This window comes from Schistocerca serialis, chromosome 3 (genome assembly GCF_023864345.2).
Source record: "Schistocerca serialis cubense isolate TAMUIC-IGC-003099 chromosome 3, iqSchSeri2.2, whole genome shotgun sequence".
NCBI classification, from domain to species: domain Eukaryota; kingdom Metazoa; phylum Arthropoda; class Insecta; order Orthoptera; family Acrididae; genus Schistocerca; species Schistocerca serialis.
This window is the reverse complement of record NC_064640.1, coordinates 890261347-890286439: the sequence shown is the minus strand read 5'-3', so window position 1 is coordinate 890286439 and position 25093 is coordinate 890261347. Positions and strand designations below refer to the sequence as shown.

The following is a 25093-nucleotide window of genomic DNA, read 5'->3' as shown; positions in this document are numbered from 1 at the left end:
TCTGGGGACCTGGGAGGCCAAGCATGACGAAAGTGGCGGCTGAGCACACGATCACCACCAAACGACGCTCGCAAGGAATCTGTCGGACATTTTGTGAACTTTTTTTTTGTTCTAATAAAACCCCATGTCATTCCAAGCATGTGTGTCCATTTTTAACTCTCTATCTACATTATTCCGTGGTTTATTAAGTTTTCAAATTTATACTGACTTTTTGATCACCCTGTATATGTGGCGTCTCTTCTTTCGGGCATGGGCACGGGTCACTACATTCGTAGCGTGTGGATAACTTGGGAATTTAAGTCTGACGGGAGGCGTGCTAAAGTGGTCCGTGCAATTGCGATGACCATTCTGTCCGGATGGACAGCATGGTTAGCGTATCTGCCTAGTAAGCAGCAGACCTGAGCTCGAGTCCTGGTCCACTACAAATTTTTACTTTTCCCTTTGATTTAAATCAATATCTTCGCAGCAAATGTCTGTAATCCTTTTGTAACTTAGTTCATAGAGGCTGTTGGATCACAATGGTCTCTGTTCTTTCCATCATGTTCGAAAGAACAGGCATCACATAAAAAATGTTTTACTTGCAACAATTAGCTACAAAATTTGACAGTCAATGTGTAATTTTGATTTATAGAGGCTTGTAAATCTTTTTAATCAATTCCCTGCGGAATTTTAATGATTAATTATAAATTAAAACAAGCATTTGAAGAAAAAGGAAACAAAAGTAGCACAGATGGGTCTCGAACCAGGGTCGCCTGGACGGGAGTCTCACTCGCTTGCCACTCGGTTACTCGCTCACTTGCCACAACAGTGAAACTTTTCTGTATATAAAGAGCTGCCCAAACTTTAACAGGCAGTATTTCAAAAACGAGGCCGCATTGGCACCTACAATTCTGGGTGTGATAGGTGCCTATCCACACTATAAGCAGGCGAAGTGGGAGCTCATAATTCGATGCGCCTCCCAGAAGGTCCCCTCGTAAGTAGTCGCCACTCCAGCTTAGACGTTTATGGTAGTGTGATGCCATCTTTCCAACACTCTCATCATAGAACTCAGCTTCCTGCACTTTCCACCAATTCTCTACTCTGGTCTGCAGCTCGTTGGGTGTGCTAAGACGTTGTCTTCATAGCCAGGGGTTTATGTGAGCAGAGATCAAACTCAGAGGGAATTAGGTCCGGGTTGTGAGGTGGATGATCAAACACTTCCAACCGAAAACGCTGGAAGAGCGTTTTCACTGCCTATGCAGTATGAAGAAGGAAACCAATGAGACTTATTGTGGGCTGCATGATATCTGGCGAAATCTCTCGGAAGGCACTCATACCTGGCGAGGGGCAGTATTTTCTAGTCATCTTCGCCTGCTCACTGTGCTCTCAGAACTGAAAGAACGACGTGACGAGATCGATGGGTATACTAGAGACCTATCAAACGCACCTGTGCAGAGCTTCATCGGATTTTCACTGTGGTTTCCATTTCGCAACCGATCGGATGTTAAGCAACGAATGGCCCTCGTATTTACACTGTATTAGACATTATCAACTTAATGTTGCCAGAAAAGCTTTATTTACTCTTGCCAGTCAGCCTCTCATACACTGAAGCGCCACAGAAACTGGTACAGGAAAGCGTATTCAAATACAAAGGTATGAAAACAGGCAGAATACGGCGCTGCGGTCGGCAACGCCTATACATGACAACTACTGTCTGGCGCAGTTGTTAGATCGGTTACTGCTGCTACAATGGAAGGTTATCAAGATTTAAGTGAGTTTGAATGTGGTGTTATAGGGAGCACAAGAGTGATGGGACACAGCATCGCCAAGGTAGCAATGAAGTGGGGATTCTCCCGTACAACCATTTAACTAGTGTACTGTGAAGCCGGCCGGGATGGCCAAGCGGTTCTAGGCGCTACGGTCGCACGTTCGAATCCTGCCTCGGGCATGGATGTGTGTGATGTCCTTAGGTTATTAGGTTTAAGTAGTTTTAAGATATAGGGGACTGATGACCTCAGAAGTTAACTCCCATAGTGCTCAGAGCCATTTGAAACATTTTTGTACTGTAAATAAGGAATCCGGTAAAACATTAAATCTCTGACATCACTGCGTCCGGATAAAGATCCTGCAAGAACAGGACTGAGGACGATTGAAGAGAATCGTTCAACGTGACAGGAGGACCACCTTTCCGCAAATTGCTGCAGATTTAAATTCTGGGCCCATAAGAAGTGTCAGCATGCGAACCTTTCAACGAAACGTCATCGATATGAGCTTTAGGAGCCGAAAGCCCACTCGTGTACCCTTGTTTGAGTATCCAATACAAAGCTTCACGCCTCGCCTGGGGCCGTCAACACCGACATTGGACTGTTGATCACTGTAAACATGTTGCCTGGTCGGACGAGTCCCGTTTCAAATTGTATGGAGTGGATGGACATGTAATGGTATGGTGACAACCTCATGAATCCATAGAACCTGCATGCCAGCAGGGGACTGTTCAAGCTGGCGGAGGCTCTGTAATGGTGTGGGACGTGTGCAGTGGGATCCCTGATACATCTAGATACGACTCTGACTGCTGACACGTGCGTAAGTATCCTGTCTGATCACCTGCATCCATTCATGTCCATTGTGCATTCTGACGGACTTGGTCAATTCCAGCAGGACAATGCGACACCCCACACGTCCAGAATTGCTATATATTGGCTCCAGGGACATTCTTATGGGTTAAACACATTGACTGCAACGTGAGTTAAATATAACTCACAGGAAGTGATCTCCTCGGGCCACGTGAAGTAAATGCAACTCACGGACGTTTTTCCATTTAAAGCTCCGTGGTGCAGTTGTAACTCACAGGAGCGTGCTGTGACTCAGTATTACAGTAGGTTATGGCCCCAGTAACAAATCATGTTCGTGGCCTACGGTTTTCAAGAGCTCAAGAGTAGTTATTGACATTTGAATTCGTGAGTGACATATAACTCACATGGCTCAGTCGTATTGGACTTTTATTCTTTTTACTATTTATTTATTATTTAGTTTGACATATTACTTACACAGTAGATAGCAAATCACAAAGTTTTCAGAATGAGATTTTCACTCTGCAGCGGAGTGTGCGCTGATATGAAACTTCCTGGCAGATTAAAACTGTGTGCCCGACCGAGACTCGAACTCGGGTCCCGAGTTCGAGTCTCGGTCGGGCACACAGTTTAAATCTGCCAGGAAGTTTCACATAAAGTTTTATTTACAGTCTTCACCTCTAATTGCAACAACAATGAAACAGAAAAATTTGGGTCATTCCACTTTGTTTCTCTAACACCTGTATGCCCTGTGCTTTATGAAAAAAAACACTCTACGCAAAAATATGAGTCACAATTCTTACATTTCCACGCAGTTTGTTTGTATTTCTTGACAGCTTGCTCTCGTCCAAATTCATTCTTCTTTTTTTCGTAGCACATTTTACACCTACGTCTGGTTCCTCCCATGTTCACAAGTGCACAATCTGCAGGTAACGTGGTGGCTTTGGTGAGAGATCTCTCAGGCTCATAGGCATCTTTTGTAGTCTCTAAGTCACTTTCTCTTTGGATTCTGTGATTGAGATCTTCTTGTTGATGTATCGGTAAATCACATGAGCAATTCAGTTGCAAGCTTCCTGTATCATTTCACACCCCGCCTTAGACAGCGCGAGTACGACTTCATTTGGTCAGGAAGATCTATAAAAGACTGACTGATTATAGTCAATTATCATTGCTGGTTTTTTCTTTGTGCCCTTCCTGGTTTGAACATCTTATTCTTCTTCTCCATGAACGGTGCCCAGCATCAGAGCATCCCTCTAATCTTTCCATTTCAGTACTACTACACCTGTGGTACTTTCCTTTGCTTTGTATTCCCCCTTCTTCAGTTTTGCCTGTACAACATCTTGAGGATTCAGTTTTCTGTTTGATCTTAGAGTACCTACTAAATGTGTTGATTGTTCAAGAAGCTGGTGTGCTAGATTAACACTTGTGTAACAGTTGTCTGTATATAAGATCAACAACAGAAGTGGCAAGAGGAACACCAGGATTCGCATTTTTCCCACAGTAAACTTTCATATTCCAGGTGTATCCACCCTTTAGACGAAGTTTGAACAATTTAACCCCGAATTTATGGCGCTTATTCCTTATATACTGAATGAAACTTAGTCTTCCTCAAAGTGGCACTAGTGTTTCGTCAGTGCAAACTTCTTTCTCCGGCACAACTGCACTTTGAAATCTCTGCAATAATTTATCAATAAGAGGCTTAATTCCGATTAAGTGGTTTCCGGGTGGGCACTGGTTGTTATCGGGAAAATACCACATACGTAAAAGCAGTTCAAAACGATTGCGTGACAACATTCTTTACATTGTTGTGATAGAGCATTTAGTGACATCCATAACAAAAATCCTAAAAATTGATCAATTTCAGTTTTTCTGACATAAGTCCACTTTTTCAGTCGTGAAGCTACAGTTACTGAATGACTTTCTGCGTACAAATTAGTTTGTTGAGTCACATATTCTAAAATTTCATCAGTTACAAAATATTTGAAGAAATCGTATGGTGTCTTACCTTTGAGAGTTAGTGCAACAGAAGCATTTACGCCGCGCGGGATTAGCCTTGCGGTCTAAGGCATTGCAGTCATGGACTATGTGGCTGGTCCCGGAGGAGGTTCGACTCCTCCCTCGGGCATGGATGTATGTGTTTGTCCTTAGGATAATTTAGGTTAAGTAGTGTGTAAGCTTAGGGACTGATGACCTTAGCACTTAAGTCCCATAAGATTTCACACACATTTGAACATTTTTGAAGCATTTACTTACACCAGAACTGGAATGAATAAATGTAAAGTTTTTCATATTTTTACCCGTAACGGCTCCCCAGACAATCTCATTAGAATTTGTTCTAAGTGTGTCATACTCATCTTCAGAACTTTCTGATATTACACTTACTTCAGTTGAACCTGAATCAACTGCAGTAGTTATGGCACTAACTAGAGGTGCTTTGTTGCCTGCTTCCTACAGCTGTGAAGTCTGGTTCTTTGACTGAATATGGACGTAAAACTCTTCTTCCTACCTTCACTGACGTGATTCCATCATCAGAACTTTTGGTTTCGCTTCCGGTCTCCTCTGGTAAAAATTCGTCTGAGCTATCACCAAATAAAGACACAAAATCTTTAACACTTACGTCCATAACTTCATCTAAAACCTTTGTTCATCTTCATAACTTCTACGAGACATTTTCTTCTGCCACAATATCACTTTGCTATGGAGCAAACACTGAATAAATACTGCAGCAACAATGCAGGAAAGCAATAATTAAACTGTGCACAAATTCATCGAAAAATCTCTCTTACTTATGAAGAAAAGTGTACCTATAGCAACAAATGCTGCCATTAGTAAGTGAAAAAAATGATGAAATTTCACATGTAAAAAAAAATTATTTTGTTATGTTTCCGAACTTCCACTGCTGTGAGTGTAAATTCTGAATCCTTTCTGGTCCTGCTGACAAAGTTTTATGAACATATTTGTAAAAGTATAGACAGTGGAAATTAAAATGTCCTGTGATGCCTCTCCTGCTCCAAGTCGGCCCGTTTGACGTCCTACACCCCTTAAACACTTCCGCTGGCCACCAGACATGAACGTTATTGAACATAGACAGCCCTGCAGGATTCATGGTGTTATTTCCATCCAGCACTACTTCAGACATTATTGGAGACCACGCCACGTCGTGTTTCGGCACTTCTGCGTGCTCGCGGGAGCCCTACACGATATTAGGCAGATGTACCAGCTTCTTTGGCTCTTCAGTGTATATTAGTTACTTATTCAATCGTGTTACTTTTTTTTTTGCCTGTATAGTAAGCTTGGTCGACTACTTTTGATGTCTCATTTCTTAATGCAATTTCCATACACTTCACAACCTTGAATGAGATTTTCACTCTGCAGCGGAGTGTGCGCTGATATGAACCTTCCTGGCAGATTACAACTGTGTCCCGGACCGAGACTCGAACTCGGGACCTTTGCCTTTCGCGGGAAAGTGCTCTACCAACTGAGCTAACCAAGCACGATTCAGGCTCCGTCCTCACAGCTTTACTTCTGTCAGTACCTCGTCTCCTACCTTCCAAACTTTACAGAAGCTCTCCTGCCAACCTTTAATCTGCCAGGAAGTTTCATATCAGCGCACACTCCGCTGCAGAGTGAAAATCTCATTCTGGAAACATCCCCCAGGCTGTGGCTAAGCCATGTCCCCGCAATATCCTTTCTTTCAGGAGTGCTAGTTCTGCAAGGTTCGCAAGAGAGCTTGTGTTAAGTTTGGAAGGTAGGAGACGAGGTACTGGCAGAAGTAAAGCTGTGAGGACGGGGTGTGAGTCGTGCTTGGGTAGCTCAGTTGGCAGAGCACTTGCCCGCGAAAAGCAAAGGTCCCGAGTTCGAGTCTCGGTCCGGCACACAGTTTTAATCTGCCAGGAAGTTTCACTTCACAACCCTGTTTTACTTGTGTTGATATTTATGTTGCAACGTCTTTTCAGGACACTATCCGTTCCGTTCCACTGATTTTTCACGTTCTTTGCCGTCTCAGCCAAAATTGCAATGTAACAGACGAAACCTGAAGTTTTTAGTTCTTTTCCCTGGACTTTAATTCCCTTTCCAAATGACTCCGTTCCGCTTACTGCTGGCTCTGTGTAACAGCACAGAATAGCATTAGGGGGATATGTTTCAACCCTATTCCACTTCCTTCTCGAGGACTGCCTCCCTTCCGTGTAATGGAGTGCAGTCTGGTTTCTGTTCGAGTTGTAGATAACCTTCCTTCCACAGTATTTGTTTTGTGACAGTTGCTTCCCGGAGAGCGCATTCCAGTCGACACTGGAATTTCAAGTGGCCGCCTCGCTAGGCCGAGGGACGCGCGGCGAGCAGCGGGTGGCTGTGAGCAGATTCCTTGGTTCGGGAGCGCGGCGGCCCCAGCGCGGCTGCTGGTGGGGCGTGCAATGAGGCTCTTCCCGTGCCGCCGCGCTTCCTGCCTGCTGCTTGCGCACCCTATACCAGTACCCACGCTGGCGCTCCAGCTGCCCGTGCCACGCATCTCCCTTCCTCCACTCCACGCTCTTCTCGTTTGGGGGTGATTTTCTGCTACGCTACTTCCGTGACGTTAAGCTGCTCGACCACCTGATCCGTACCCATTCAGTAATTTCATTGTCCTGTCTCCCATCGTCAACGAAGACGGCTGTTTGCTACACTTCCGCATTCTCCTCAGTTCAGAAACACATTACCCAATATACCGGGTGATCCAAAAGTCAATATAAATTTGAAAACTTAATAAAGCACAGAATAATGTAGATAGAGAGGTAAAAATTGACACACATGCTTGGAATGACATGGGGTTTTATTAGAACAAAAAAAAGTAAAGTTCACAAAATATCCGACAGATGGCGTCGTTTGGTGATGATCGTGTGCTCAGCCGCCACTTTCGTCATGCTTGGCCTCCCAGGTCCGAGCGATTATTGGCTCTGGGGTTACCTGAATTCACAAGTGTATCGTGATCGACCGACATCTCTAGGGATGCTGAAAGTCAACATCCGACGCCAATGCCTCACCCTAACTCCGGACATGCTTTACAGTGCTGTTCACAACATTATTCCTCAACGACAGCTATTGTTGAGGAATGATGGTGGACATATTGAGCATTTCCTGTAAAGAACACCATCTTTGCTTTGTCTTACTTTGTTATGATAATTATTGCTATTCTTATCAGATGAAGCGCCATCTGTCGGACATTTGGTTGAACTTTTGTATTTTTTCGTTCTACTAAAACCCCATGTCATTCCAAGCATGTGTGTCAATTTGTACCTCTCTATCTACGTTATTCCGTGATTTATTCAGTTTTCAAATTTATACTGACTTTTTGATCACCCAGTATTTCTTGAAACAATTTGCACTTGTAGGGTATTGATATTAAGAAATAACACATCAAAGGTAGTAGACGAGTCTCGCTGTTTGGGCAGGAGAAAGATATCAAACGCGGACGGAAAATAGCAAGAACTACATTTCTAAATAAGGGCAGTCTTTCCTGGAGCTATTTATCTGAAGGAAGTCTGCATCTACATTTATACTCCGCAAGCCACCCAACGTCGTATGGCGGAGAGCACTTTACGAGCCACTCTCATTACCTCCCTTTCCTGTTCCAGTCGCGTATGGTTCGCGGGAAGAACGACTGCCGGAAAGCCTCCGTGCGCGCTCGAATCTCTCTAATTTTACATTCGTGATCTCCTCAGGAGGTATAATTTGGGGGAAGCAATATATTCGATACCTCATCCAGAAACGCACCCTCTCAAGGAGTCAAGCAGTATATTGCTCCCTCCTACGCGTATCTCGCGAAGAGACCATGAGGATAAAATCAGAGAGATTAGAGCCCACACGGAGGCATACCGACAATCTTTCTTTCCACGAACAATACGAGACTGGAATAGAAGGGAGAACTGATAGAGGTACTCAAGGTACCCTCTGTCACACACCGTCAGGTGGCTTGCGGAGTATGGATGTAGATGTAGAAGTGTTTCCTTGTGCAGAAGTGAAACGTGGAAGATGAATCGTTCAGATAAGTAGAGAATACAAGCGTTTGAAATGTGGTGCTACAGAAGAATGTTGTAGATTAAGTGGCTATATTAGATAACTAATGACGACGAACCAAACCGATTTTCTGGGAAAAGTATTTTATGGTACAACTTGTCTGAAAGAAGGGATCGGGTGACAGACATATCATGAGAAATGAAGGAATCTTCAGTTTAGTAATAGAGGGAAGCGTGGGGGTAAATATTGCAGAGGGAGACGTAGGCTTGACTACAGAAAGAACGTTTCAGCGGATGTATGTTGCATTAGCTATTAAGAGATAAAGAGGCTTACACCGTGGAGAGCAGCACCAAACCTGTTTTCGGGCTGAAGGCAACAATGGAAACAGGAACAGCAACAACAGTATATTTCAGGCGGAACATTAACAAAAAAATGGCTCTGCGCACTATGGGACTTAACATCTGAGGTCATCAGTCCCCTAGAACTTACAACTACTTAAACCTAACTAACTTGAGGACAACACACACATCCATGCCCGAGGCAGGATTCGAACCTGCGACCGTAGTGGTAGCGCGGTTCCAGACTAGCGCCTAGAATCGCTCGGCCAAAAGGGCCGGCCGGAACATTAACAGATCGAGGAGCTGTGGTGGAGGAAATAACAAATGAATGGAATTCCATGGTACGAAAACTGTAACATCCAGTGATCTACACTGCGGTGACAATAGTACGGGAATCGCCTAATATCGTGTCGGATCTCCTTTTATCCAGTGTAATGCAGCAATTAGACGTCTCATGGACTCAACAAGTCGTTCGAAGTCGTCTGCAGAAATATTGAGCCACTCTGCCTCTACAGTCGTCCGAAACTGCGAAAGTGTTACCGGTGTAGGATTTTGTGCACGAACTGACCTCTCGATTATGTTCCATAAATGTTCGATGCGATTACTGTCGGGCGATCTGGGTGGCCAAATCATTCGCTCGAATTGTCCAGAATATTCTTCAAACCAGTTGTGAACAATTTTGGCCCGGCGACACGACGCATTGGCATCCATAAAAATTCCGTGGTTGTTTGGGAATGTGACGTACAAGAATGGCTGCAAATGATCTCCAAGTAGCCGAACATAACCATTTCCAGTCAATGACCGGTTCAGTTGGACCAGAGGACCCAGTCAGTTTTACATAAAGACAGCCCACGCCATTATGAAGCCACCAACAACTTCCACAGTGTTTTATTACATCCTACATCTACATCTAAGTGATTACTCTGCTATTCACAATAAAGTGCCTGGAAGAGGGTTCAATGAACCACCTTCATGCTGTCTGTACTGTTTCACTCTCGAACGGCACGCGGGAAAAACGAGCACTAAAATTTTTCCGTGCAAGCCCTGATTTCTCTTATTTTATCGTGATGATCATTTCTCCCTATGCAGTTGGGTGCCAACAGAATGTTTTCGCAATCGGAGGAGAAAACTGGTGATTGAAATTTCATGAGAAGATCCCGTCGCAACGAAAAACGCCTTTGTTTTAATGATAGCCACTCCAACTCACGTATAATGTCTGTGACACTATCTCCCCTATTTCGCGATAATACAAAACGAGCTGCCCTTCTTTGTACTTTTTCGATGTCATCCGTCAGTCCCACCTGATGCGGATCCCACACCGCACAGCAGTACTCCAGAATAGAGCGGACAAGCGTAGTGTAAGCAGACTCTTTGGTAGACCTGTTGCACCTTCTAAGTGTTCTGCCAATGAATCGCAGTCTTTGGTTTGCTCTATCCACAATATTATCTATGTGATCGTTCCAATTTAGGTTATTTGTAATTGTAATCCCTAAGTATTTAATTGAATTTACAGCCCTCAGATTTGTGTGACTTATCGCGTAATCGAAATTTAGCTGATTCCCATTAGTACTCATGTGAATAACTTCGCACTTTTCTTTACTCAGGGTCAATTGCCACTTTTCGCACCATACGGATATCTTATCTAAATCATTTTGCAAGTCCTGGGCCTTTGTATGACATTCTAACCCTACCATCAGCTCTTACCAGCTGAAATCTGGATTCATCTGATCAGGCCACGGTTTTCGAGTCGTCTAGGGTCCAACATATACTGTTACGAGTCCAGCAGAGGCTCAGCAGGCGATTTCGTTCTGTTAGCAAAGACACTCTTGTCGGTCGTCTGCTGCCATAGCCCATTAACGGCAAATTTCGCCGCACTCTCCTAACGGATACGTTCGCCATACGTCCCACATTGATTTCTGCAGTTATTTCACGCAGTGTTGCTTATCTGTTAGCGCTAACAACTCTACGCAAACGCAACTGTGTTGTCCGTGGTGAGAGGTAATGCCTGAAATTAGGTATTATCGGCAGAGTCTTCACACTGTGGATCTCGGAATATTGAGTTCCCTAACGATTTCCGAAATGGAATGCCCCATACGTCTGGCTCCAACTTCCATTCCGCGTTCAAAGTCTGTTAATTCCTGTATTTTGGCCATAATCACGTAGGAACCCTTTTCACATGAATCACCTCAGTACAAATGACAGTTCCGCTAATGCACTACTCTTGTACTCCTCGTGTACACGATACTACCGCCATGTGTATATGTGCATATCGCTATCCCACTAATTTTGTCAGTGTATATAATATTCATGTAGATTCTTAATAACACCGCACCAGTTTGGACCTCTCTCAAGACATCCCCTCACGGGTCATGAAATCGTTGGTGGACGAAGAGCTGGTCGTGAACACAGAGTGAAATATCACGTTCCACTATACCGTGAAGCATGAAAGCAAGAATTTGCTAAGTCAGATTTATGCCTTGTGGAGACTAACGCGGTCAGTGGGATGCAACATCGTTTTTAAGTCACAAGCAGAACTTAGGAACCACCATATTGGATTCAGTCAAACTGCGCTTAACTCCACACTTGGTGATTTTTATTTTACAAAGCATGTGCAATGAATATAAGTTATTTCAAAGCACCAGACGTCTTTAGTGGGTAATGGTTGTTGTAATAAAATAACGGCGAACTACATATCAGTAGTTTCAGGCTTCTCGTATTTGATGCCTTTCGTATTATACCTTGCGCGCTATGAAGGTATGACGTCTCAGTGCTTCGGCACGTTGAGGATTTACCAGAAGCGCGTCGTTTTAGGTAGTTTGTTATAGTTAAATATCAAATAGCACATATGTAGCTATCGATCTTAGACGTGCGGCACCATATGCTTCAGAACTTACTATCGCCTTAGAATCGTAACCTAGTAATTGGAGTCTTCAGATGTCGAGGGGAAGGTAACATGTTCGCATCTCACTGCTTGCATGTATATGTAGACACATTTTTTTCACCTAATGCTTTCTAGATGATTATAGGTCTTTCTCATTAGTTTAACCGAAGTATCACCTGCTGTAGTATATACATGAGCGCTCTTGGGCCAGGAAACCGTTTATTCGATTTTGAGAAGGCTGTGCTGTGAAATTTTCAGATGAAAATTATATGGCGCATATGGGTGGTTAAGAACGTGGCTGGGTGACACATGATGAGCAATGTAATTTACAGAGCTCTTTGCGTTCAGAAGATGGTGTTACTGCAAGTGGCTCCACCAGAAAACTAAAGAAAAATAACGAGTCACTTTAATGCAGTGCAAGTAATAGCACCAAATTTAAAGCAACGTAATGATGAAGTCGACAGCTTCGTGATCTTTTTTGCACTGATCCAATTAGTTGAAATATACAAAAAACCTGGTGGTGGTTAAACAAAATTTGTTGCCATTAAATAGTGTTTATTTTAATTTTAAAATATGAATTGTTTCTCACAAAAGCGATTAAATCAAAATGCCAGCCTCACAAGTCTTATACTGAGATGACCAACTTAGAAAATTTAATTACTATGCTGTCCGATTATGTTCAATAATGTGATTAATATGAGTGTACTATTCTGTAAGCAGTCTAATTACGTAGCTGAGCACTGTAACTGAATCACTTTTTACATGATTATTCTAAAGAACGGTGTACTAGGGTGTGAAGTGATTTTTCTGACCGCATTAGCATTATGATTACACCTGAATCAGTTCTGGTATTAATTCATCCTATACTTATACTGCATTGCAGCAGTTGGTGAAATGCTATGTTTTAAACTAATATTCGGGAATGCTTTATCTTTTGTGTCAAAAAATGGTTCAAATGGCTCTGAGCACTATGAGACTTAACTTCTGAGGTCATCAGTCCCCTAGAACATAGACATACTTAAACCCAACTAACCTAAGGACGTCACACACATCCATGCCCGAGGCAGGATTCGAACCTGCGACCGTAGCGGTCGCGCGGTTCCAGACTGTAGCGCCTAGAACCGCTCGGCCACCCCGGCGATTTCTCTACTAATGATTCGGAAGCACGACGGTACGCTGATCGATATTTAGATTTTCCGTGATTTCCTCCAACCGCTTACTGCAAATACTGAAATGCATCGTTTGAAATAACACAGAAAATATCCTGCCTGATTCTCCCCCCAATTCAGACTGTGTTTTGTCTTTAATTTACTCGTCGTCGACGGGATGTTAAGCCCTACTCTCCCTTCCTTGGTGCAAGCAAATATTACCATTTTCATAGAACGTCTCCGCTGATAAAGTCATATCTCGAGATTTACCAAGTAGAGGTACCAGAATATTTCCACTACTCCTTTATTGTAGGCGAAAACGATGGGTGTACACAGAAACACTAAAATGGAAAGCAGTATTATATACATCGCGACGTCTGAGCATGAAAAATTATGCCTCCTGATTTTTTATGTGAAAACTCTTAAGGCTTTTTTAATGAAACAAATGTTATTAACGTTGTACGTCTGCATGTCTGCATATTTATTTCTCAAAATAGTCACCCTGGCGACGAACAGATTTCTCCGAACGAAAAAGCAGTTCGTTGGTACCGTCACTGTAGAATGTTTGACTTTGTTGCCGAAGACACAGCCTCATCTCTGCTTGCACCGCCTCACAATTATCAAATTCAAGTCCTCGAAGCTGTTCTTTATGTTTGGAAACAGACGGAAGTCGGATAGAGGCAAACTGGGACCGAATGGAAGATGATCGATGGCAGTGAAACCCAAGACGTCGAATTGTGGCAGATGATGTGGCGCTCGTGTGTGGTTTGGTATTGTATTGAGGATGCTCCATGCGTGTACTAGCTTTTAGAATTCGAAATTAGATTACAGCACGGTGTTTCTCACGCACCGACATATACTATGTGATCAAAAGTATCCGGACACCTGCCTGAAAATGACTTACAAGTTGGTGGCGCCCTCCATCGGTAATGCTGGAATTCAATATGGTGTTGGCCCACACTTAGCCTTGATGACAACTTCCACTCTCGCAACCATACGTCCAGTCAGGTGCTGGAGGGTTTCTTGGAGAACGGCAGCCCATTCTTCAACGAGTGCTGCACTGATGAGAGGTATCGATGTCGGTCGGTGAGGCCTGGCACGAAGTCGGCGTTCCAAAACATACCAAAGGTGTTCGATAGGATTCAGGTCAGGACTCTGTGCATGTCTGTCCATTACAGGGACATTATTGTCGTGTAACCACTCCGCCACGGCCTGTGCATTATGAACTGGTGCTCAATCGCGTTGAAAGATGCAATCGCCATCCCAGAATTGCTCTTCAACAGTGGGAAGCAAGAAGGTGCTTAAAACATCAATGTAGGGCTGTGCTGTTATAGTGCCATGCAAAATAGCAACGGGTGCAAGCCCCCTCCATGAAAAACACGACCACACCAAAAGACCACCGCCTTCGAATTTTACTACACACGCTGGCAGGTGACGTCCACCGGGCATTCGCCATACGCACACCCTGCCATCGGATCGCCACATTGTCTACCGTGATTCGTCAGTCCACACAACGTTTTTCCACTGTTCAATCGTCCATTGTTTAGTTCCTTACACCAAGCGAGGCGTCGTTTGGCGCTTACCGGTGTGATATGCGGTTTATGACCAGCCACTCGACCACGAAATCCAAGTTTTCTCACCTCTCGCCTAACAGTCACAGTACGTGCAGTGGATCCTGATGCAGTTTGGAATTCCTGTGTGATGGTCCGTGTAGATGTCTGCGTATTACACATTACGACCCTCTTCAACTGTCGGCGGTCTTGTCAGTCAACAGACGAGGTCGGCCTGTACGCTTTTGTGCTGTACGTGTCCCTCCACGTTTCCACTTCATTATCACATCGGAAACAGTGGACCTAAGGCTGTTTAGGAGTGTGGAAATCTGGCATACAGACATAGGCCTATGACGCAAGTGACACTAAATCACCTGAGCACATTCGAAGTCCGTTAGTTCCGTGGAGCGACCCATTCTGCTCTCTCACGATGTCTAATGACTCTGAGGTCGCTGATATGGAGTACTTGGCAGTAGGTGGCAGCACAATGCACCTAATATGAAAAACTTATGTTTTTTGGGGTGTCCGGATACTTTTCATCAGATAGTGTAGTTGATTACACACCGCCACGTTACACGCTAGTTTTCGGAGACTTCTAGTTCCGGGGGGTTGCAACTTACGTCAGCGAAGCGGGAAAGTCGACCGACTATTATGCATGGCACGTAACACTTCAACCGATGTTTAGAATAGAATAAAAAAATCCGAGGCATTACTTTTCAGCACACTCTCGTGTAACACTAACAGCTTTCTTCTTCATCCCTATGATTCACAACCTGTCAGTTGACTGTGCGATTGGAGGCGGACGCATACTCATACCTTGTGGGAACTTGGCACAGCGGCCGCGTTGCAACTCATGCTAGTGGCATTAATACACCAGCTGTTTAATCTCCGTGCCAAGAGCTTCCTGCTACTGTCTGCCAATGTATGAGCGCGCCAAACACGCCTCTGCCTCGTGCTCTGCGAATCTAGTCCATACTAGAAGACGACCATGGAGGCAGGCCCCTGAACGGACGACAGTTTTAGTTAACTTTTGTGAAAACTAACACAGCTAAGGATCAGTTATCGTCGAAGAAATTGATTTCCTTCCTAACGGGTGTCGGTAAAGCACCTATTTCTTAATTTAGCTCACGACGGTGACGAGAAGCTAATTTACTCTATACGTCCTCGATACATAAATCATCATCTTGGAACGAATATATACTCAGCGATTTCTGTTAAGAACAGTAATTTAAGTGCTTCAGAAAAAAATCTAAGGTATAACTACAAAACACTTTGAAGCTTAGGGAAGTTTGTCCATCGTTGAAACAGAACGTAGAAAATAACTCCCCCGAATAGAAAATAATATAACTATGACTATTATCAAAATTTTTAATTATATATTAAACAAATTCTGATCATGAGTAGAATTTTTTGTTGCTCATAACGAATGTCTCTTTTATAGAGCTGTAGCAATCTGAATTTGTGGAAGCCAAACAATTATTGTAGAATATTACACCAGGGTCGAGTGTGTTTTCATTCATAATGTATAAAATATTCTACCAAGAACCGACGGAACAGTTAATCAATTCAGTTATTGTTTCTACAACTTGCTCATGTTACTCTGGTTTTTACCCAGATTACTCCTTTCCACTTTTCGAAACAGTGAGAAAAGTAACTTATGTGAAGAAGCAGGATCGCCTATTTTAAACTTATTTCTGCTGTAAAAATAATATTTAAGAGCATACGTGCTGTTACTTTGATAGAGACTCAACCGCTGAAGGGGAAGCTGCTTTGTGGAAATGAGTAGTCTCTCCACCATTATTTTACGGAACGACTGAGGTTCAAATGAAATGTTCTTGTTTGAGTGTCTTACCTGTGCAATAGCTGCCTGCACCAGATTTGGAGGGAACATGTTTCTGGAACAAGAAGATCATTCTGTGAAGCTGGCGCATTACGAAAACCTTGTCCTTAAAAATAAGAAATAAATGCTTATGCTATTGTGTATGATAGCTGCTTTAAATATTTCTTACGGGAATAATATCAAAGCCTTCATATTCAAACGAAGATTGGCACTGTGATGGTAGAACCAATGGCCTAAGAAACGACAATACACACGTAATTACGTGCTGTATTCCATGGCAAGGTGTCAAAAATGGAATACGATAAATTTTTACATTTTTGGTTTAGTGCGAAATGGAAATACAGCGCTCATAAAGCATTACCGAGAATAAAAAATGTGCTTTTATTTTAATGAAGCAAGAATTCTAAGTGACTTCCTTCGATTTAATGATGAAAGGTGCATATATATATTTGTTTATTGTGCGCACTGATTATGCTGCAATATATCAGACTGATATCTAACTGGTGATGTTATTTTTAAAGCCAGTAACTAGACTATGAATCTGGGTTGTTAAAGCATGAAGTGGTTGACAAATTTGCTCCGTTACACTGTCATAAGGTCTATCTAATCGCAAACGTTTGTTTAAGTACGTAAGACGGAAAACCAGTTCCGAGACTTTATAAGGAAGTTGACTTACTTTATGTTTCTGTACGTTATATTGTTTCTTCTTAGCACAATGGTTCTGTCACTACAGTTTCAAGACACCTTCGGACATAAACGACTGTGATATTTTCCCCGCTAGTATAGTTTTGTTATCAGTGTCAGATTCGAAAAAAAGTCACCAATTTCACAAGTGTAACTTAAAATTTAGAAAATCCAGAGTGGGGAGTCACGGGCTGTCTTCTTTACTTTCTCGGAAGACACAGAAGCAGTATTTACTGTTTGTAGTCCCAGAAATAGCCGGAGCATCGAAGGTTTGGTGGTCTTTCTTTGTCTTCAAGTATGAAGTTAGTGAGAGCTCACATATTTCCCCATCAGAAACTGTCAACCCTGCAGTGCTGTTGTCCGCATGTTAACAGAAACCGGCAGGCGCGTGTCCCCGCAGTGCCTGCTTCCCGCAACACTTGACGTAGCAGTCGGCAAGCGCCAGGGCTCCTGCAGATGGTTACTCTCAAACTTTTCTTGTTCTACTACGGACTATAGGTAATGCGAAATTCCAGTAGAAAATACTTCGTGAATTAAAGTGGTTTAAAACTTGAAAATGAGCCGTTTATCCTAGATTACTCAGCGGAAAACATAAGGGTCCTATTGTGTTACTTAAACATTCAAAACTGAGAAGAAGACAGATCTTATAAAGGAAATAATTTTTCTCATAGCTTTGAAACCGCTCATTTTTCCAGCGTTGAACCAATCGGCAATATTCTTTTATTGCTCCTTACCCTGTATGTGTTTACAGGACCTATGGAACGCATGAAACAATACTCAGGCAGTGACAGAGACCACGTTCAGTTTAGTGGACATGTGAACACGTGACCGAAACCGTCGAGCCATTTTCCCAATAAATTTCCCCGTATAATCTGACTCACTGAGGTCACAAAGTAGAGCTGATAGATGAATGCACTTAACAAAAAAAATCTGTTTCTAGATAATGAGTGAACGCCTTTTCTTTTTGGCTGTTGTGGGCGAAGCAGAGGTAATGAGAGATTGAGCACAGGACATGGCGGTTACTGTGTCATTAGACTGAAGACAGAAGTTGCACTTTTCCACTGCAGAGACCAGCAAACGCGTAGTACAGGATAGAAGAAATATGTGATTCTATAGAGGATATCGAACATTGAGGCGCAGCGCCAGGACTCGCTCGGGGGAGTTGGTTGGTTGGTTGGTTGGTTGGTTGGTTGATTGATTGATTGATTCGGGGAAAGGGACCAAACAGTGAGGTCATTGGTTCCATCGGATTATGGAAGTATGGGGAAGCAAGTCGGCCGTGTCCTTTCAAAGGAAACATCCCGTCATTTGCCTGAAGCGAGAAATCACGGAAAACCTAAGTCAGGATGGCTAGACGTGGGTTTGAACCGTCGTCCTCTCGATGGCGAGTCCAGTATGCTAACCACTGTGCCACCTCGCTCGGTGCTCACGGGAGTAACGAGGTTCGTATTTCCTTAAGACATTTAGATCTACATTATGCGAGGGTTCTTCAAATCGCTTAAGAAAAATCCCTGCCAGGGACTACTTAATTTCATGATATAAATTCAATATTATTCATGAGCCTCTTCTCTTGCTTTAATGGGAGTAAATGAGAAAACAGTAATTTGACTGCCTCTCTTAAGAAAAGCAATAGAAAAGAACAAGCTTGTTGTTAAGAATTTTGCATTTCTAGTCATTCTTAGTCGAAGTCCAACAGCTGTTTCATCTGTCTTTCATTACTGTTGTCCACATTTACATGACCTGCATGCTTGTTGACTGAAATTCAATAGCGATCAGACGCAGTAACCTTTGCCAAACAACTCGTCATTTCTGTTTCTCCGAAACCGAAATCCGTTCTACTGTCTATGTTTAAGGTATGTTTACTTAGGAATTTCAGACTTTATCACGAATAAGTAGATTTACTTGGGATATCTGACAATTTGACACACAAGAAATCAAACCTACTTCAAATACTCTGTAGTTTCGTCCACTTTCTGTTCAAGCGGAAGTAGTCTGAGGCTTTGCCATTGCCAAAGAGGAAATAATTTCATGAATATCTGCTGCTTGTGAAAAGAAAGGTCGATGCAAGCCTCAAATGTTGAGACATTCTCCATTAATATTACTGTTGTAGCTCACGATGAGGGCAGAAGTTTAAACATATCCTGCAAAATGTCCGAAAGGCCAACTGAAGGCTGAAGATATTTGTTGTTTCTAAATTTCACTTGCAACCTCGCTGGTCGTGAAGAGAGCATCGGAGAATAAATTGAGTAAGAGCCCATATCTCCTGGAGACCTACCGTTCAGTGCTATAGGAAAAAACACGTGAAACGATGTGATCAACACTTCCATGTCGGCTGAGAGAAAGTGCGACAGAAGTTTTGTGTGAGTATTGGAAGCTTTACACTTGCAATGAACAGAATATCAGCATTATACGGAATACTGTCGAAACAGCAAGTGTTCCCAAAAGTGAAAATTGAGTTTTTTGCTTAATGAAAGGCAAAAATTCCTGATCGATAGCTATAACATGTACATAATCAAAAATGAAACTGCGATTATGAAGTGCGGGGAAGGTGGACTTGTTGAATGGCTAAATCTTAAACTAGCACCACAGACACTCGAAAACTGAATATACACTCCTGGAAATGGAAAAAAGAACACATTGACACCGGTGTGTCAGACCCACCATACTTGCTCCGGACACTGCGAGAGGGCTGTACAAGCAATGATCACACGCAGGGCACAGCGGACACACCAGGAACCGCGGTGTTGGCCGTCGAATGGCGCTAGCTGCGCAGCATTTGTGCACCGCCGCCGTCAGTGGCAGCCAGTTTGCCGTGGCATACGGAGCTCCATCGCAGCCTTTAACACTGGTAGCATGCCGCGACAGCGTGGACGTGAACCGTATGTGCAGTTGACGGACTTTGAGCGAGGGCGTATAGTGGGCATGCGGGAGGCCGGGTGGACGTACCGCCGAATTGCTCAACACGTGGGGTGTGAGGTCTCCACAGTACATCGATGTTGTCGCCAGTGGTCGGCAGAAGGTGCACGTGCCCGTCGACCTGGGACCGGACCGCAGCGACGCACGGATGCACGCCAAGACCGTAGGATCCTACGCAGTGCCGTAGGGGACCGCACCGCCACTTCCCAGCAAATTAGGGACACTGTTGCTCCTGGGGTATCGGCGAGGACCATTCGCAACCGTCTCCATGAAGCTGGGCTACGGTCCCGCACACCGTTAGGCCGTCTTCCGCTCACGCCCCAACATCGTGCAGCCCGCCTCCAGTGGTGTCGCGACAGGCGTGAATGGAGGGACGAATGGAGACGTGTCGTCTTCAGCGATGAGAGTCGCTTCTGCCTTGGTGCCAATGATGGTCGTATGCGTGTTTGGCGCCGTGCAGGTGAGCGCCACAATCAGAACTGCATACGACCGAGGCACACAGGGCCAACACCCGGCATCATGGTGTGGGGAGCGATCTCCTACACTGGCCGTACACCACTGGTGACCGTCGAGGGGACACTGAATAGTGCACGGTACATCCAAACCGTCATCGAACCCATCGTTCTACCATTCCTAGACCGGCAAGGGAACTTGCTGTTCCAACAGGACAATGCACGTCCGCATGTATCCCGTGCCACCCAACGTGCTCTAGAAGGTGTAAGTCAACTACCCTGGCCAGCAAGATCTCCGGATCTGTCCCCCATTGAGCATGTTTGGGACTGGATGAAGCGTCGTCTCACGCGGTCTGCACGTCCAGCACGAACGCTGGTCCAACTGAGGCGCCAGGTGGAAATGGCATGGCAAGCCGTTCCACAGGACTACATCCAGCATCTCTACGATCGTCTCCATGGGAGAACAGCAGCCTGCATTGCTGCGAAAGGTGGATATACACTGTACTAGTGCCGACATTGTGCATGCTCTGTTGCCTGTGTCTATGTGCCTGTGGTTCTGTCAGTGTGATCATGTGATGTATCTGACCCCAGGAATGTGTCAATAAAGTTTCCCCTTCCTGGGACAATGAATTAACGGTGTTCTTATTTCAATTTCCAGGAGTGTATAAAGAAAGGAGATGCAAGATAAACATAGTGGCAATAAGCAATCAAGGTAAAATTGGTTTCTATAAAAAGAAGCAGCAGCAGCAGCAGCAGCCAAGATCCTAAAATACTGATCTTGAGAGTAGAGAAAGATTGACAAGAATCTGCTGTTGGGGAACATCTTTGTACGTGAGTTACAAATGAGCAATGAGGAAGGTAGAAATAAAATAATTTTAAACCTGTGAAATTCGTACTCTCAGGAGAGTTTGTTGAAGATCAGATAAATTGATCAAGGTTGAAATAAAGACAATGTGCCACTAGTCAATGAGAAAAATGCCTAAAACAGATCATATCCACTGAAAGAGACATACCTGTTGGGAACGTACATTATCTGCCAAAAAAGGAAAGCACCCAGACAGAGAGGAAAAAACTAAATGCAGCTTCACAGGCTGAGAGGGTATCTGATGTTATTTCAGTGATTACAAAATCTAATCAAATTTACGAACAACAAGATAGTTTTAGCTGACTTATCGTTATGACGTAGCAATACATCTGGCTTGGATGCTTGCACTGATTTGGTTGGGTAACCGGTGCTCATTTCCTGGGTCAAGATGGCCCAGAAATATTTTAACTGATCCTTGGTATCTTGGATACAGGCACTGGATCGAAGATTATGTCCAACCTGGTCTCTCATGCGTTTTACGGGGACACATCTGAGAATCTATCTGCTCACAGGAGTGCCTCAGCAACATGCAAACAGTTCATACAGGCCCGTCACACGAGTTGGCGAGCAGTGTCATGTTGAAAAATGACAAGAGGATACTGTCGCACGAAAGGTAACACATGAGGACTCAGAATGTTCGCGATGTACAACTGTGTTGTCAGAGTTCCGCCTATCTCAACCATCCGTAACATGAAGTCATACCATCTCTGTTGATCCATGGTGGACGCGGGACAACGGCTGGTCATTAACAAGGCAAATCATCAAGCAGCCGTATATTTGAGAGGTTATTTTATTTTCTCAACAAGTTTCGGTAATTCAATGTGCCATCTTCAGGCCCCTTATGCACCTCACATATAGGCATTCAAACGTGTGTTGTTATTTATGAAATCATACCCGATGGCTCCCCACACCGTTACCCGAGAAGTAACACCACTGTGCCTCTCAAAACATCGGAAGAATGGCACCTCTCCGCATGTTGTCGCCATACTCGCCGAAGATCGTCATCTGTAGTAATGCAGAACCGCGATTCATCACTGAACACAATGCAATGCCATTCATCAGCAGTTCATGCTTGTTTGTCACGCCACCGCTCCAAACGCAGCCGTTTGTGTTGTGTTGATTCTACCAGCCGGTCAAATGGAGACACACACTGAGGTCCCTTTCAAACTCCGTCAGGTGTTGGTAACACGGAACCTCCGTGTCCTTCACATTTCATTTGCCCTTCACTGTAATTCATCAATATCTGATGCTGTTCATCCCCTACCAGACTTGGTAACAAGACTAAACATGAACAACATTAAGGTACAACCACGACCATACTGAACGTTTCAGAGACTTGCAACTCTCAATCATTCACATTACCGCAGATCGCGTGCACCATGTCACACTGACATCGGACCACGTCTTCTAGGTGCCTCACTTTTGTCAAACTTTGTGAGTCGTTCCTCCAAACTGTAGTTGAAGGACTGGCAGCAGGAAAGAATCACAGCGGCAGATCTAATGGTCAGTGACGTGGGTTGCAGTACTTAGGATGGAAAGAGAGAGGACTGGCTGGCAAACGTTAGCGGTGGGTACCGCAGCAGATGATGAAATCAGCAGCAGCTTGCTAACTAGTGGAGCAACAATATTCAATACTCATTGCTAAACCGTGTAATAGTAACGAAAGAGGATGCGGACCGCCGGTAGAGGACGAGTCGCCTGTGTGTAATGTGACTTTTGAGACTGTACTTTTCGTATGTAGCTTACCGTTATACACTTGCTACATTATCATCGGTTACAAGCGTCATAATTATTAGGGCCACAGCAGTCTACTTTCTCTCTGTGGTTTATGTTGTTTGGAATACATTTCTTCTAGCAGTATCGAAACCACTAGTGTACCGATGTTCCTATTTTAACCATTATTTACCTGTCACCTTCTACACGCCATAATTTTTTCTAAGGAAAATTTAAAACCACATTACATATGGTCACCAAGATATGTATGCTCTCCAACATTACGTCTCTTGTACAACAACTTGCCAATGAATGTGTTCAGAACACAAAAAATAGATAAAATGTGTACTAGCTGTATCTATACTGATCTTTACGCCTGATCCGAGGTTCGTAACTCGTAATAGTGTGTCGTAAAAGCCGGGTTGCTCCACAATAGATCTGAGATTCGTCTGAGCTCATGGAGGAGACCCTAGCTCAACCTTCTGTAGCACTTAAGGGACAAACTTTGTTTTTCCGTGACTGTGTTTAAAATGAAAATAGAAACCCCAAAGTAATCAGCAGCAAACTTCGAGATTTTTACTTAATACGTGTTTCGCAGTCTTTGCTCCATTAGGTGGAGGATCAGGTATTCAGCTGAGAGGCACCGGTCCCGGGAAACCATGGGTGTCAAATAACCTAGAATATTTCATCGCTTTGATTGCAGATGATTTTGGTATATTAATAAGAAATATTTAGGAACTGATACTAGCAATTCTGTACGTCCTTGTTGCGTACCTTTCTTGACATTACTGCATTTGGGCTTTGTACTTAACTGTTTACAAACTTTACGAGAGTTGTTACAAGTATTTATCGTCTCCTGGCTTAGAGAGATATTATACTTTTTTTTTTCGTGTTGTGATGAACAAAGATTATATGAGAACTTAATCTTTCGCGAAGGAGCTGTTGTATAAAACAGGCTCGGACTTCTTACCGCGTCAGTTCAGGGTAAAACATCGAGTTTTCGATTATTAGCGCCATCGTTTACATTGGGAAAAACTGACAGTCGGGCCTGCTGTCGTGTGGTGGCCATATATAGTCCTGAGAGGACGAGGTATCTGATCTGCTTTCCGACCGCCTAAGAAGACAACGGAGATGCTACAGCCTGTTAAGGACAGTCTCGGTCCCAGGATCCCTGGGACTGCCAGCATTTCTTGTAAGTGCGGAAGCTATTACATCGGCCAGTCCATCCGTATCGTTTCCGACCGTTGTGGAGAACACCAGTTCGTGTTAAAAACTGACGACTTATGAAATTTATAGTTGCTCAACACAGCCTCACAAACAAACATAAATTACTGTTTGACGAAACAAAAGTTTTTCCCAAGGCTCCTACATACTGGGTTCTGTAACTAAAGAGGCTGTATAAATAAGAATTTTTGATAAAAATTTTAATCGTGGCAGCGGGTATAATCTTAGCGGTGCATGGAAGCGAGCTCTCAATGCAAAGAAGAGCCAGAGATATTCGTCGCAATGTTTAAGCTACTGCAGGAGCGGTGACGCCACCAGCGCAGACGTTGACACCATCTGCGACAGCGTGACGTAACTACCGACCAATCAGAAGCCGCCATTGGGCTGTATAAGGCTACCACAGTAGCAGTGTTGACAGCCAGTTGCTCCTGCCGAAGGCGATAGAGGTAATCGTCGAAAGCTCTAGATTTAACCCTGAATTAGTATGGCGAGAAGTCCGAGAATGTTTTATACAACAGAGATTACAATAAAATTTTCATCATAGGATATTGTTCTCTATACACAGGGCTATTAAAAAAAAAAAGGAACAAATTTCAAAAATTTATTGCTTCCAAACTACAAAACATAGAAACACAATTCCAAGGTTCCTGGAAAGAGAATAGTTAAAATGTTTATGCATTCAATGTGAGCACCATGTGTTACACGACAAATAGCAAAACGGCGGGTGATTTCTTGCCATACGCGAAGCAGCTGGCCTGTCGTTATCGAATTCACAGCATTAACAATGCGACGCCGACGTTAATTGAGTGACACCATTCAGGGACGTTGGAATGGACGAGGAGGAGCAGAAGATGATGATCATCACCGGTGGCCTCTCATGTCTCCAGACCTCACACCTTCCGGTTTTTATCTGTGGGATTACGTAAAAGACTGCATTTTTAT

General features: G+C 43.7%; 2 protein-coding genes across 3 annotated transcripts in view; one reads left to right on the top strand and one right to left on the bottom strand.

Annotated features, from left to right (window-relative positions):
• Positions 1 to 25093, bottom strand: part of LOC126471128 (excitatory amino acid transporter 1) — a 768331-nt gene that overhangs the window by 160702 nt on the left and 582536 nt on the right. For both annotated transcript variants that reach the window (XM_050099214.1, XM_050099215.1), the window contains exon 3: positions 16310 to 16352. In XM_050099214.1, coding sequence (XP_049955171.1) covers positions 16310 to 16352 — 43 coding nt within the window. The remainder of the gene's footprint in view (positions 1 to 16309; positions 16353 to 25093) is intronic.
• The window catches only part of LOC126471129 (uncharacterized), a 533883-nt gene that overhangs the window by 84880 nt on the left and 423910 nt on the right, over positions 1 to 25093 (top strand). The window lies entirely within an intron of this gene.